The sequence below is a fragment of the Pyrgilauda ruficollis genome, unplaced genomic scaffold (genome assembly GCF_017590135.1).
Source record: "Pyrgilauda ruficollis isolate IOZ18807 unplaced genomic scaffold, ASM1759013v1 scaffold122, whole genome shotgun sequence".
Lineage (NCBI taxonomy): Eukaryota > Metazoa > Chordata > Aves > Passeriformes > Passeridae > Pyrgilauda > Pyrgilauda ruficollis.
In genome coordinates, this window is record NW_024510544.1 from 470,084 (window position 1) to 481,544 (window position 11,461).

An 11,461-nucleotide genomic window follows, 5' to 3' on the forward strand; every position below is an offset into this window, starting at 1 on the left:
ACTGCACCAGCCCCGCTGGCAGCTCCTCCCCATCACAGCAAGGGACTCCTGCCTGGGGCAGATGCCAGAGACAGGAGCCTGCCCAGAGCTTGGCAGCAGCTCCTCAGCACCCTGAGCTCCTCAAAGCCCAGTCCCTCCCGCCTGGGGCTCTCCCTGGCCATGCACCCATCCTTCCACAGGCGTGTGCGGCAGGACAGAGGCGTGCTCAGGAAGCCATGGAGCCCACCAGCGTGCCCCCGGCCTCTGTGACCCCCTCGTGGGACGTGTTCCCCCAGCAGACCCTGGAGCCCGTGGACATCGCCGTGCTCGTGCTCTATTTCCTCTTCGTCCTCGCCGTGGGGCTCTGGGTGAGCAGACACCCCCAAAGCTCCCCGTGTGCCCTGCTGGGCTGAAAAACGGGGCTGGAATTGGGCTGCTTTCCCCTGGACTCAGCTGAACAGCTGGAGGGGGCACTTTACAGGTCCTTGTCCTCCCCTCAGCCTGGGAAGTGCCCTCACTGTCCCTGGGGAGGGCCCAGGCCTGTGTTAGCCAAGGTTTTGAGAACCCTGCTGAGGAAGAGGCTGGCTGAGTACAAACTGCTGCTAACAATGATGTTTTGTTCATCCAGGAAGGAACTGCTGTCCCATAAATCACCTGTGCTTGTCCACAGGGGTCCTGACAGCAGATTCCTTAAATTCTGAACACTGTCTATGTCTAATTAAGGCTGAAGGACATCCTTTGGCATGGCTTTTGTGACAGCCTGGCTGTCAGGAGGCAGAGGGAATAGCTGCTCCCTTGGATATGGTGCACAGCTCAGAGTATTGCACGGATCATCTCTGGGCAAGGGGAGTCACACGTGCAATGCCCAGCATTCCTCCTGACTGCTCCTGATACCCAGGATTCTGCAGTTCTTGCCCAAAACCGCTTTCCTTCCCTTCTGCCCTGGAGGGATCAAGTTTGCTCCTTACCCAAAACGTTCCATCAGGGGCCGAGGTGATGGAAAACTGCCTGGGGCAGCCCCAGGATCTCCAGCAGTAGTGTCCCTCAGGAAAGCCTTCTGCTGCAGCCCAGGGCAGCTCGGGGGCTCTGCTGGGCCGTCCCTGGGCACAGCCCTGAGCCCGTGCCCCTCTGTGTGCCCGCAGTCCATGTGGAAGACGCAGCGCAGCACCGTCAAGGGCTATTTCCTCGCCGGGGGACAGATGGTCTGGTGGCCTGTGAGTACCCCTGTCCCCCCTGCCCAGGGCCCTGTGCTGCACCAGCACTTCTGCTGGGGCACTGCCCACGTCTCCAAACAGGAATAAACAACCAGAAGTTGCTCCTGTGCTTTGCCAGCTTCATGTTGGCTTTTCCCCCCCGGATTTGAGACTGCAGGGAGAGGCCCAGCCCAATGCCTGACAAAACCTGGAGGCTTCTGGAGATTTCCAGAATTCCCTGGGGGTCCCCAGAACGGACACAGCTTTGTGCTGAGCCTGTGCTGGCTGGGCTGTCTCCTCTGGGCTGGGCTGGTCCCTCAGCAGGTGCTGATGGCACAACCTGACATTTCTACCTGTTCCCCTCACCTTCTCTGCTCACACACAAGAATTGGATGCTTTGGAAGCAGGATAGTCCTGAACATGCCCACAAATGGGCAGTGAATGGTGCAAGAAGCTGGAGAGAGGTGCCAAGGCCACTGAACCTGTGGGGAAAAGAAGAAGGTGGCAGAGGCTGACAAGGATTCCAAGTCCTCTGCAGCCAGGAGTGAGGACAGCTCCCTGTGCCCCCTGTGCCAGGGCCAGAGCTGATTTCTCCCTTTCCCCAGGTGGGTGCATCCCTGTTTGCCAGCAATGTGGGCAGCGGGCACTTCATCGGCCTGGCAGGTTCGGGAGCTGCCTCGGGCATTGCAGCCACAGCCTACGAGTGGAATGTGAGTGGGCACAGGCAGGCAGAGCCCTCCCTGCCCTCCCTGCCCTCCTGCCCTGGGGGACAGCGGGGCTCAGCCCGGTCCTGCTGCGGGGCTGGCAGTCCCCAGCTGTGGGGACAGCTGTGCCAGCCCAGCCCGGGGCCCCAGTCTGACCCTTCCCTTCCCTCCCTTTCTCCACAGGGGATGTTCTGTGTGCTGGTGCTGGCCTGGCTCTTCCTGCCCATCTACATTGCCTCGGGGGTAGGTGTGGGCTGGCTGTCCCTGGGGGGGAGGGATGGAGGGATGGATGGATGGATGGATGGATGATGGATGAGGGATGGATGGATGAGGGATGGATGGATGGATGGATGGATGAGGGATGGATGGATGATGGATGGATGGATGGATGGATCATGGTTGGTGGAGAGCCCTGTGCAGCATCGCAGAGAGCCAAACACCAGCCCAGGGCAGCCCCGGGGCCCTCCTGCTCCTGTCCCACTGCAAACACCCCCCAGCTCCTTGGGGAGCCCCTGGCAGCTCCGGGAGTGCCCCAGGGGCTGTCCCACCTTCCCTCACTCCGTTCCCTCCGCAGGTTACAACCATGCCGGAGTATTTGCAGAGACGTTTTGGAGGCAAAAGAATTCAGATATTCCTGGCCATTCTCTACTTGTTCATCTACATCTTCACCAAAATATCTGTGAGTAGGAAAAAAAGAAAAAGGGAAATGGGTTGGATTGAATTTGCTTTGGAAATGTGTGCTGAGCAGTGAGGCTGAGAAAGGCAAGGAGTGGCTCTGCCTGGATGAGCACAGAAAGGTTTGTGATCAAAACACCCAAGGAAGAGAGGCTCTATTTTTATAGAACCTGCACAAAAAGGAGTAGCTTCTCTTTTTTTGCTCAGTTAGCACCTGAATGCTTATTGCAGCAGGAGGGAAAGCTGTGTCAGTGTCCTGAGCAATAGTCCATGGAAAGGTGGGGCTGTGAGGGTGGATGTGGTGATTGTTAGATTTTGCACCCCTGGCAGCTCCCCCAGTTTCTCCCCTTTGCACATTTATTGCCTGTGCAGACACCAGGTGCTGCTATGGCAGGATGGAGGAGATGGGACAGGGTTGGAAGAGAAGTCTTCATTCCTTTATTGCACCTGTTTGAATAAATAACTGAACCAAGCCTTGCACAACAGCTCGGTGGCTGTTCATTAACTGCCAGCCAGGGCACGGATCCATGAAGCAGACAGACCCCTGCTGGGGTTCTTCCTGTCCCAGAGGGGTCCGACCCTGCCCCTGAACCTGCCAGAGGTTCTGACAGAGGACAGTGCTGCCCTGCAGTGTGTGACAGTGACAGTGCTGTCCTGCAGTGTGTGACAGTGCTGCCCTGCAGTGTGTGACAGTGACACCACTGTAACACTTGTTTTTCCCCACAGCCCTACAAACGACCCCGTATTGCTGGTGGGGAATTTCCACTGGGCACAAATGAGGTCCAGCTCCCCCACCATGGGCTTGGGGAAACAGAGGAGCTCACCCCACCCTTCGTCCCAGAGCTGGGCACGTCCCCTCTCGTGACAGCCCTGCCACCCCCCTGCTGTCACCAGCAGCAATGACAAACTGCTGAGGAATGGCCCTGCTCCTGCTCTGGGGTGGCAGCTGGGGCTGGGGGGGCCATGAACAAACCAGGCTGGTCCCAGTAAAGGGGGGCTGGGGGCTGAATGGGCACACTGGGAGGGGCTGGGTGGTGCTGCCCTGCAGTGTGTGACAGTGACAGTGCTGTCCTGCAGTGACAGTGACAGTGCTGTCCTGCAGTGACAGTGACACTGCTGTCCTGCAGTGTGTGACAGTGACAGTGCTGTCCTGCAGTGTGTGACAGTGACACCGCTGTCCCTCAGTGTGTGACAGCGCTGTCCCCTCCGTGTGACAGTCCCTCTGCTGTCCTGCAGGTGGACATGTACGCCGGGGCCCTGTTCATCCAGCAGGCCTTGCACTGGGACCTGTACATCGCCGTGGCCGGGCTGCTGGCCATCACTGCCGTGTACACCGTGTCTGGTGGGTGCTGGGGACACCCTGACCTCACCTGACCTCACCAGCACTGACCTGACCCTGCACTGACCCTGACCTGCACTGACCAGCACTGACCCTGACCCTGCACTGACCAGCACTGACCCTGCCCCTGTCCCTTCCCTGTCCAGACCCTGCCCCTGTCCCTGACCTTCCCCTGTCCCTGCCCTGACCTTCCCCTGTCCCTGACCTTCCCCTGTCCCTGTCCTGCCCAGCCAGCTGAGCCATTCAAGTGTCCCAGCCAGGCTGGACAGGGCTTGGGGCACCCTGGGGCAGGGGAAGGTGTCCCTGCCATGGCAGGGGTGGCACTGGGTGGGCTCTGAGGTCCCCTCCCACCCAAGCCATTCCAGGACTCCATGATTTGTGCCATGCACTGTCCTGCCCCACAGCTGCCTGGTTTTGCCATGAGTATGATACTGGGGTGGGAAAGCAATAGGAAATTCACCTTTTTAGAAGAAATTGCCCGGTGAGGGTAAGTGAACGCTCCGCAGGGGCTGCCCCAGGTGGGTGCAGGTCGCTCTGCCTCAGGGAGAAGCTCTGGAAGGCATTCTCAGGGTGCATTTCCCCTGTTTCCCGGGGCTCCCGGAGGTGTGAGGGATTTGCAGCACAATGAGCTGTGTAATGCAGAAAGACTCCGGGCTTGGATGCCCTTTCAGGGCTTAGGAGTGGCCAAATGGAAAACAGCCACGCAGAAACCCCAGACAAATAAAGGTTATTCCTTTCCCACTGCTCACCCCCAGTGATGAAAAATCACATTCCCTTTTTTTTTCCCCTCCTCCTTTTTCAGCTTAAGCTTTGTTTTAGAGCTTTTCCATGTTTTTTCCCCCGTAGAACTACTTCTGCTTTTGGCTTGTAGTGACAAAATGGTGACTCACGATGACTCCAATCCTGAGGAATTCCAAGGAGTCACTGGCCAAGGTTGCCCCCAGCCAGGCTCGGGGCTCAGCTTGTGCTGCAGCGCTGTGGCAGAAGCAGCCCAGCTCAGCCCAGTTTGTGCCTCTGTGCTCTGCAGGTGGCCTGGCAGCTGTGATCTACACGGATGCCCTGCAGACCCTCATCATGCTCGTCGGGGCCGTGTCCCTCATGGTCTTCAGTGAGTGCTTTCCTGGGGCTCTGTCACGCGGTGGCAGAAGCCTCATCCAGTTAAATATTGGGGAGAAATTAGGGAGAAGTCCTTCCCTGGCAGGGTGGGCAGGCCCTGGCACAGGTGCCCAGGGAAGTTCTGGCTGCCCCTGGATCCCTGGCAGTGCCCAGGCCAGGCTGGACAAGGCTTGGAGCAGCCTGGAACAGTGGAAAGTGTCCCTGCCATGGCAGGGTGGCACTGGGTGGGCTTTAGGGTCCCTCCAATCCAAACCACGGCAGGATTCTGTGATTCCACAGGGGAGGCAGCACCTGCTCCAGCCAGCAGCATCTGCCCTTCCCCAGCCCAGAGGGAGAACAGAGAGCTGCTGGTTTTTAAGGAATTCTCGTGGAGCATCACCCACAGAGGCTGGAATCAGAGTCCTGACCTGGGGGGGTGCAGTAACAGCTTCTCACGACCCTTTTCAGGTTTTATTGAAGTTGGTGGCCTTGAAGGTTTACAGGCAAAATACTTTGATGCCATTCCCAGCATCCGCAGGGAGAACAGCAGCTGTGGCCTGCCCAGGGAAGATGCTTTCCACATCTTCCGAGACCCTGTCACCTCTAAGTATTAGTAATCATCTCCATGGAAAAAGGGATAAGAATGTGTTTGTGTGTTAATCCCAGCCTATAAAGAAGTCTTTTGTTTGTTTTTTTTTGCTTTTTAACTTGATCCTTTTGTTCCTTGTGAACCACCTGTGGATTTCTTCTCACCTTTCCCGGGGTCTGGCTCCCCTCAGAGCCAGGGTCCTGCAGCCCCAGAACACCTCCTGCTGCTCCAGCTGTGCTTTCTTGCTCTCTTATTTGACTGTGCCCATTTCATCTCTGTCCTGCTCCCTGGCCAGGCTCCTCCACAGGAGCAGGAAGAATGGAAATCCTGGGCTGGGTAGGTGGGGGTCAGGCCCTGCAACACAGGGTCCCCCCAGGCTGGGCTGGGCTGGCACAAAGCAGTGCCTGTGTTTCTGAAAGGAGCCAGGATCCAAAGCAAAGGCTCCAGAGGCACAGCCAGGCTCTGTGATCAGCCTGTGAGACTCGCAGAGTTCAGTGGAGATCAAAGTCAGGATCCTCCATCCCAGCCAGCTCCTGCTGCTGGCAGCCAACCAAAGCCATTCCTTCATTCCTAGGTCATTGTTCAGAGGTCCCTCGCTGCCAAAAACCTCTCCCACGCCAAAGGAGGCTCCTTGATGACCTCCTACTTGAAGATTTTGCCCCTCTTTATGATGGTAATGCCAGGCATGATCAGCCGGGTTCTCTTCCCAGGTAAGTGCTGGGGGGATCTCCTCCCTGCCTCTGGCTGGGCCAGCTGCAGAGCTGGAGAAGCCTTTCCTCAACCAGGGAGAGGCTCCAGTGCATCCAATGGCCAACACACGAAGAAATGTCCTTCCAGTTAGGAGCTGGAGGGTGCAGATCCTGCCAGAGCAGCCCCAGACACCCCTGTGTCACTGCTGGAAGCCCCCCAGGCTCTCCAGGATCTCCCTTAGAAATCAATTTACAACACTCAGCAGAGGAACTTCAGAGACACTGCTGTGCCTGGCAATGCTGCCTCTCACTCCACGCTGCTTCTTTCAGATCTGGTGGCTTGTGCAGACCCAGAAATTTGCCAAAAAATCTGTGGCAACCCCTCTGGCTGTTCTGATATTGCTTATCCCAAGCTGGTGTTGGAGCTCCTGCCCGTAGGTAAGAGCCTGGTGATGGTTCTGGCACTGGAGGGGCTGGCACGTGGCAGCCACAGGCAGCTGGGAGGGAAGCTGAGAGAGGCAAATAACCTGGAACTGTCATTTGGGGTTTGTGTGGGGTGAACCTATCACTGTCATTTTGAATTGGAGCTAAAACCAGTTTTAAAAGTCTGTTCTAGCCCACCGAAGAGCTCGAGGCCACCCTGCAGCGGAGCCTCTGAGGGTTCCTCAGGGTGGCTGTGCCTCTCCTCGTTCCCAGGGCTCAGGGGCCTGATGATGTCCGTGATGATAGCAGCCCTCATGTCCTCCCTGACTTCCATCTTCAACAGCTCCAGCACCATTTTCACCATGGACCTCTGGAAACACTTCAGGCCCCGCTGCTCCGAGTGGGAGCTGATGATCGTGGGCAGGTGGGGAGAACTGGGATGAGCTGGATGGGAGCCTGGGTGCCAGGCACAGCTGGGCACAGCTGCTGAGCTGACAGCACGCTGCCCAGCTGGGGCAGGGCTGCGGCGGAGGCTGTTGGGTGCTGGGGCACCTCGGTCACCCCGAGCTGATCTGAGCTTTGTCTCCCCCAGGGTGTTTGTGCTGCTGCTGACCGTGGTGTCCATCCTGTGGATCCCCCTGGTGCAGGCTGGCCAGGGCGGGCAGCTCTTCATCTACATCCAGTCCATCAGCTCCTACCTGCAGCCGCCCGTGGCCGTGGTCTTCATCCTGGGCTGCTTCTGGAGGAGAGCCAACGAGAAGGTACGGGCTCTGCCGGCCCAGGAGCAGCCCTGCAGCCTGCTGGGCTCTGCTGCAGCACAGAATTCCCTCCCTTCCCTCCTCAGGGTGCCTTCTGGGGGCTGCTGGTGGGGCTGCTGCTGGGCGCCGTGCGCCTGGTGCTGGATTTCGCCTTCCCCGAGCCGCGCTGCGGGGAGCCCGACGGCCGGCCCGGCGTGCTCAAGTACATGCACTACCTCTACTTCTCCATGGTGCTGGGGGCCATCACCACCCTCACCGTGCTCCTGGTCAGCCTGGCCACCGAGCCCCCGGCCCCCGAAATGGTGCGTGTCCCCCTCCCCGTGCTCCCTTGGAGCCTTCCTGGGTGCCCCACGCTGCATCCCCGGGGAAAATGAGCTGCAGTGTGAGCCCCTGTTCGTTCTGGGTTTATGGCACAGCTGGAGCAGTGACCCCTCCTCTGCTGCAGCCCCTTTGCTGCTCTTTCTGATTTGGGACCCATAAATCCCACCCTGGACACTGGTCAAGAGTAGATTCCAGGAAGAGCTGTTGCTAAGTTCAAGCCTGTGTGTTTCATCCATGACAAATCAGCCTTTTCCCCTCTATTTTCCAAGAAACTCCAGCTTCTGGGTCATCTTTACCAACTCCCTTACTAACTTAGCAAGGAAACACTTTTACTCACAGAAAGAGAAACCCCGTGCAGGCAGAGCCTCTCCTCTGGAGCAGGTTTGTGCCAGCTGGACTGTTTTCAGGAGATGTCCTGGTGCTGAGGCTGCAGGAGGACCCCGAGGGCAGAAGGGAGGGGCAGGGGGGCTGCAGAGCTCACACAGCAGCTCATCCTCTTGCTTCAGGACAGGACTAGCCCTGAACTCAGAAATGCCCAGCAAGGGAGGTGCCTGCAGGTGTGTGACCAGTCCAGAGCTCACCTGCCCTCCCCGGAACAGCTTTCCTCATCTGCAGCCTGAATCTTTCCAGCTTTACGTGGTGCTCATCCCTCTCTATCCACACTGCCATTGAGAGCATCCCTCTATAATGAGTCTTTTAGATATTTGAAGGAAAAAAAAACCATTTCCCACCTGTTGCCTCTTCTCTCAGCACCCCCACTTCAAGCCAGCCCTCCCTGGCCACAATTTCTGTTCTTTTTGCCCCTCGCTGTCCTGCTGTGCCCAGGGACGGTCCGGCACCGAGCTGTCCCCTCGGCACACACCTTACAGACTCCTTTTTGTGGGGTGGAGGAGGAGCAGCTGCCGTGTCCCAGAGGTCAGCACTCGGTGCTGCCGGGGCAGGAGGGGGGTTCGGCCGGGCAGCCGCAGCAGATCAGCCCTGAGCAGCGCTCTTCATGCCAGCAGATCAGCCGGCTCACCTGGTTCACCCGCGGGGATGCTCCGGCCGGGCAGGAGGGGGCAGCCCCCGGCCCCGCCGCTGCCAAGGAGCCGCTGCAGCTGGAGCTGAGCCCCGCTCCCGAGAGCTGCGAAGGGAACAAAGGTCAGTGACCCCCTGCCCGACGGCCTGCAGGACAGGGAACCTTCAAACGCCTTCCTCTGGGACTCTGGAGCTTCAGGGTGTGCTGGCAGAATGATGGAGTTAAAGAACAGAGAATCTGCTGAGTGGGGTGGGACCCCCAGGATCATCCAGCCCAGCCCTGCCCTGCCCAGACCCCAGCAATCCCACCCTGGCATCCCTGGAGCGCTGGCCAAAGGCTCCCGGAGCTCCGGCAGCCTCGGGCTGTGCCCATTCCCTGGGGAGCCCGGGCAGTGCCAGCACCCTCTGGGGCAGAGCCTTTCCTGATCTCCAGCCTGAACCTCCTTGCCTCAGCTCCAGCCCTGCCCTGGTCCTGTCCCTGTCCCAGGGCAGAGCTGGGAGCTGCCCCTCGGGAGGAGCTGCAGAGCACAGCGAGCTCTGACCTCCATCTCCTCCTGTCCAGGGCAGAAAGGCTTTACCTGACATTTTACCTAAGCAGGAATTGTTTCTTTTCCTGCTCTGGATGGCATTACAACAGCTTGAAACCAAGGGGTTGGGTGGGATACAGAGCCATGGCCACTGTCCTGCTGCCAGAGCTGGCTGCAAAAGGGGAGCTGGAGGAAAACACAGCCATGTTGATGAAATTCCCTTTCTGTTTTCCAGCGGTGTTCTCTGATCAGCTCTAGCAGCAGGGAGAGCCCAGAGCCCTTGGCAGAGCAGTGGGGGAGGATGTGCCTGTTTCAAACTGGTGCCTGTCAGGACCGGGCAGAGCTCCCCGTGCATTCTGCAGCCGTGATTCCCATCCCTTGTTTTTGCCAGGCTCAGCCCCAGTTTATGTAACGGGTCAGCTTTGCTGCTGTCCCTTTGATCTGTGACAAGCTGTTGTGAGTTAATGAGTTGTGGGGCAGCTCCCCTGCTGCTGGGAAGTCTCACTCTTGTTGGACACGAGCGTTGCCTTCCCACGTTTAATGATGTGTGTCCCGAGGCACTGGGGAGCCAGGTTTGGGGTGTGGCAGGGATGGACCAGAGCAGCACTCACCTGAGGGTCACCAAGCAGCTGCAGCTGGCTTTTTGGGTTTGGTTTGTCCTTACCACGGCTGCTGGGAAGGGCAGAAGCTGAGCTCAGAGCTGCAGGGAGGATGGAACTGGAGGGTGCCAGTGCTCAGCAGAGAGCAGGGCTGTTCCTGCAGCCTGTTCCTCACCCCTCACCTCCCGTTCCAGGTGCAGCCGAGGCCAAGGGCAGCTCCAAGCTGCTGAGCACCTTGCTGTGGCTCTGCGGGATGGAGCGCAGGCAGGAGGCTGCTGAGAGCCTGCCCAGGGCTGAGCCCCTGCCCGTGGTGTCCCTGGAGGAGGAGCCGCTGGTGAAACACGTCCTGAACATCAACCTGCTCCTGTGTGTGTGTGCTGGGGTCTTCCTCTGGGCGTACTTCGCATAGCCAGGGGGCTGCCAGTGCCCACAGCATCATCTAATCCTAACTGGTGTAAATATTAATGATTAGCAGAGGGTTAATGTAATTCTTAATGCTTTCTAAATTTTATTTCTTTATTTAAGACATTTTAAAGACATAATATTTTCCTTATTTCTAATGGGGGCCTGGCTGTGCCCACTTGGCACTGGCACCGTCAGACCCCACCCGGCACCAACCAGCTGAGGAAAGTTGGTTTGGTTATTTTAAATATTTAATTTTGCTCTTTGGCCTTAGAGCACTGCCTGGAATTCAGGAAGCCTGGAATCTCTCCTATTTATGCCTCTGTAACCAGCTACGACCATTTGGGTTCCCTCTGGTTCAGCTCCTCTGGCCCTGAGGGACAGGAGTGACACCTCGAGTGCCCAGAGCAGGGCCAGGGGCTGTTCTCTGGGCTCTGGCGTGCCTCTGGCTCAGCTGTGCCCGTTCAGCTCCTTCCCTGTGTGCAGTGAGTGCTGATGGGCCTGTCTGGGACCTCTGACATCCAAACAACACCAGCACCAGCACCCGGCGTGGGACCTGCCCCACAACTGCTGCTGGGGCCACCTGCAGGACCTGAACCAGCCAAACCCAGCAGGTGTGCCAGGGCAGAGGTGCCCAGGGCCAGCCCCCATGGCCTGGGCAGCCACAGCCCTTCTGGGAGTGCCCCAGCAGAGAGCCCTGGGCTGGGGACCACCAGTGGCCCTGGGGACCACCACTGGCCCTGGGCCTCGTGCAGCTGCAGAGAAACATTAAAGAGTGAGAGCTGGTCCCTGCCTGCCTGGAGTCCATGGGGATGGGGGGGATGCCAAGACCTCTGGACCCCACACTCCTGGAGCCCCCCAGCTGCCCTGGCTCCCTGCAGAGCCTGCTCCCCTCCCCAGAATTCACTAAACACTGCAGGGTCAGAGCAAAGCTCACCCCTGCAGAGCCTGCTCCCCATCCCAGCCTGCTGGGGCTCCCCAGAATTCACTAAACACTGCAGGGTCAGAGCAAAGCTCCCCCCTGCAGAGCCTGCTCCCCATCCCAGCCTGCTGGGGCTCGCCAGAATTCACTAAACACTGCTGCTGGGGCCACCTGCAGGACCTGAACCAGCCAAACCCAGCAGGTGTGCCAGGGCAGAGGTGCCCAGGGC

At 58.6% G+C, this 11,461-nt stretch overlaps 1 protein-coding gene across 1 annotated transcript; it reads left to right on the forward strand.

Annotated features, from left to right (window-relative positions):
* The first annotated feature begins 1,163 nt into the window (after window positions 1–1,163).
* Window positions 1,164–10,317, forward strand: SLC5A11 (solute carrier family 5 member 11). Its single transcript, XM_041490298.1, has 15 exons — window positions 1,164–1,193; window positions 1,778–1,882; window positions 2,060–2,119; window positions 2,451–2,555; window positions 3,788–3,893; window positions 4,918–4,998; window positions 5,454–5,592; window positions 5,765–5,771; window positions 6,149–6,284; window positions 6,594–6,701; window positions 6,960–7,110; window positions 7,279–7,447; window positions 7,531–7,746; window positions 8,770–8,905; window positions 10,103–10,317. The coding sequence occupies exons 1-15, from the start codon at window positions 1,179–1,181 to the stop codon at window positions 10,315–10,317; spliced, it is 1,749 nt and encodes a 582-aa protein (XP_041346232.1). The 5' UTR covers window positions 1,164–1,178.
* Window positions 10,318–11,461: the final 1,144 nt, after the last annotated feature.

Excerpts from the sequence above, each read along its gene's own strand:
- SLC5A11 (XM_041490298.1), top strand. Across the intron at positions 2,120-2,450 it reads CCATCTACATTGCCTCGGGG|GTTACAACCATGCCGGAGTA; the intron begins GTAGGTGTGGGC and ends TTCCCTCCGCAG. Across the intron at positions 6,285-6,593 it reads CAGCCGGGTTCTCTTCCCAG|ATCTGGTGGCTTGTGCAGAC; the intron begins GTAAGTGCTGGG and ends TGCTTCTTTCAG.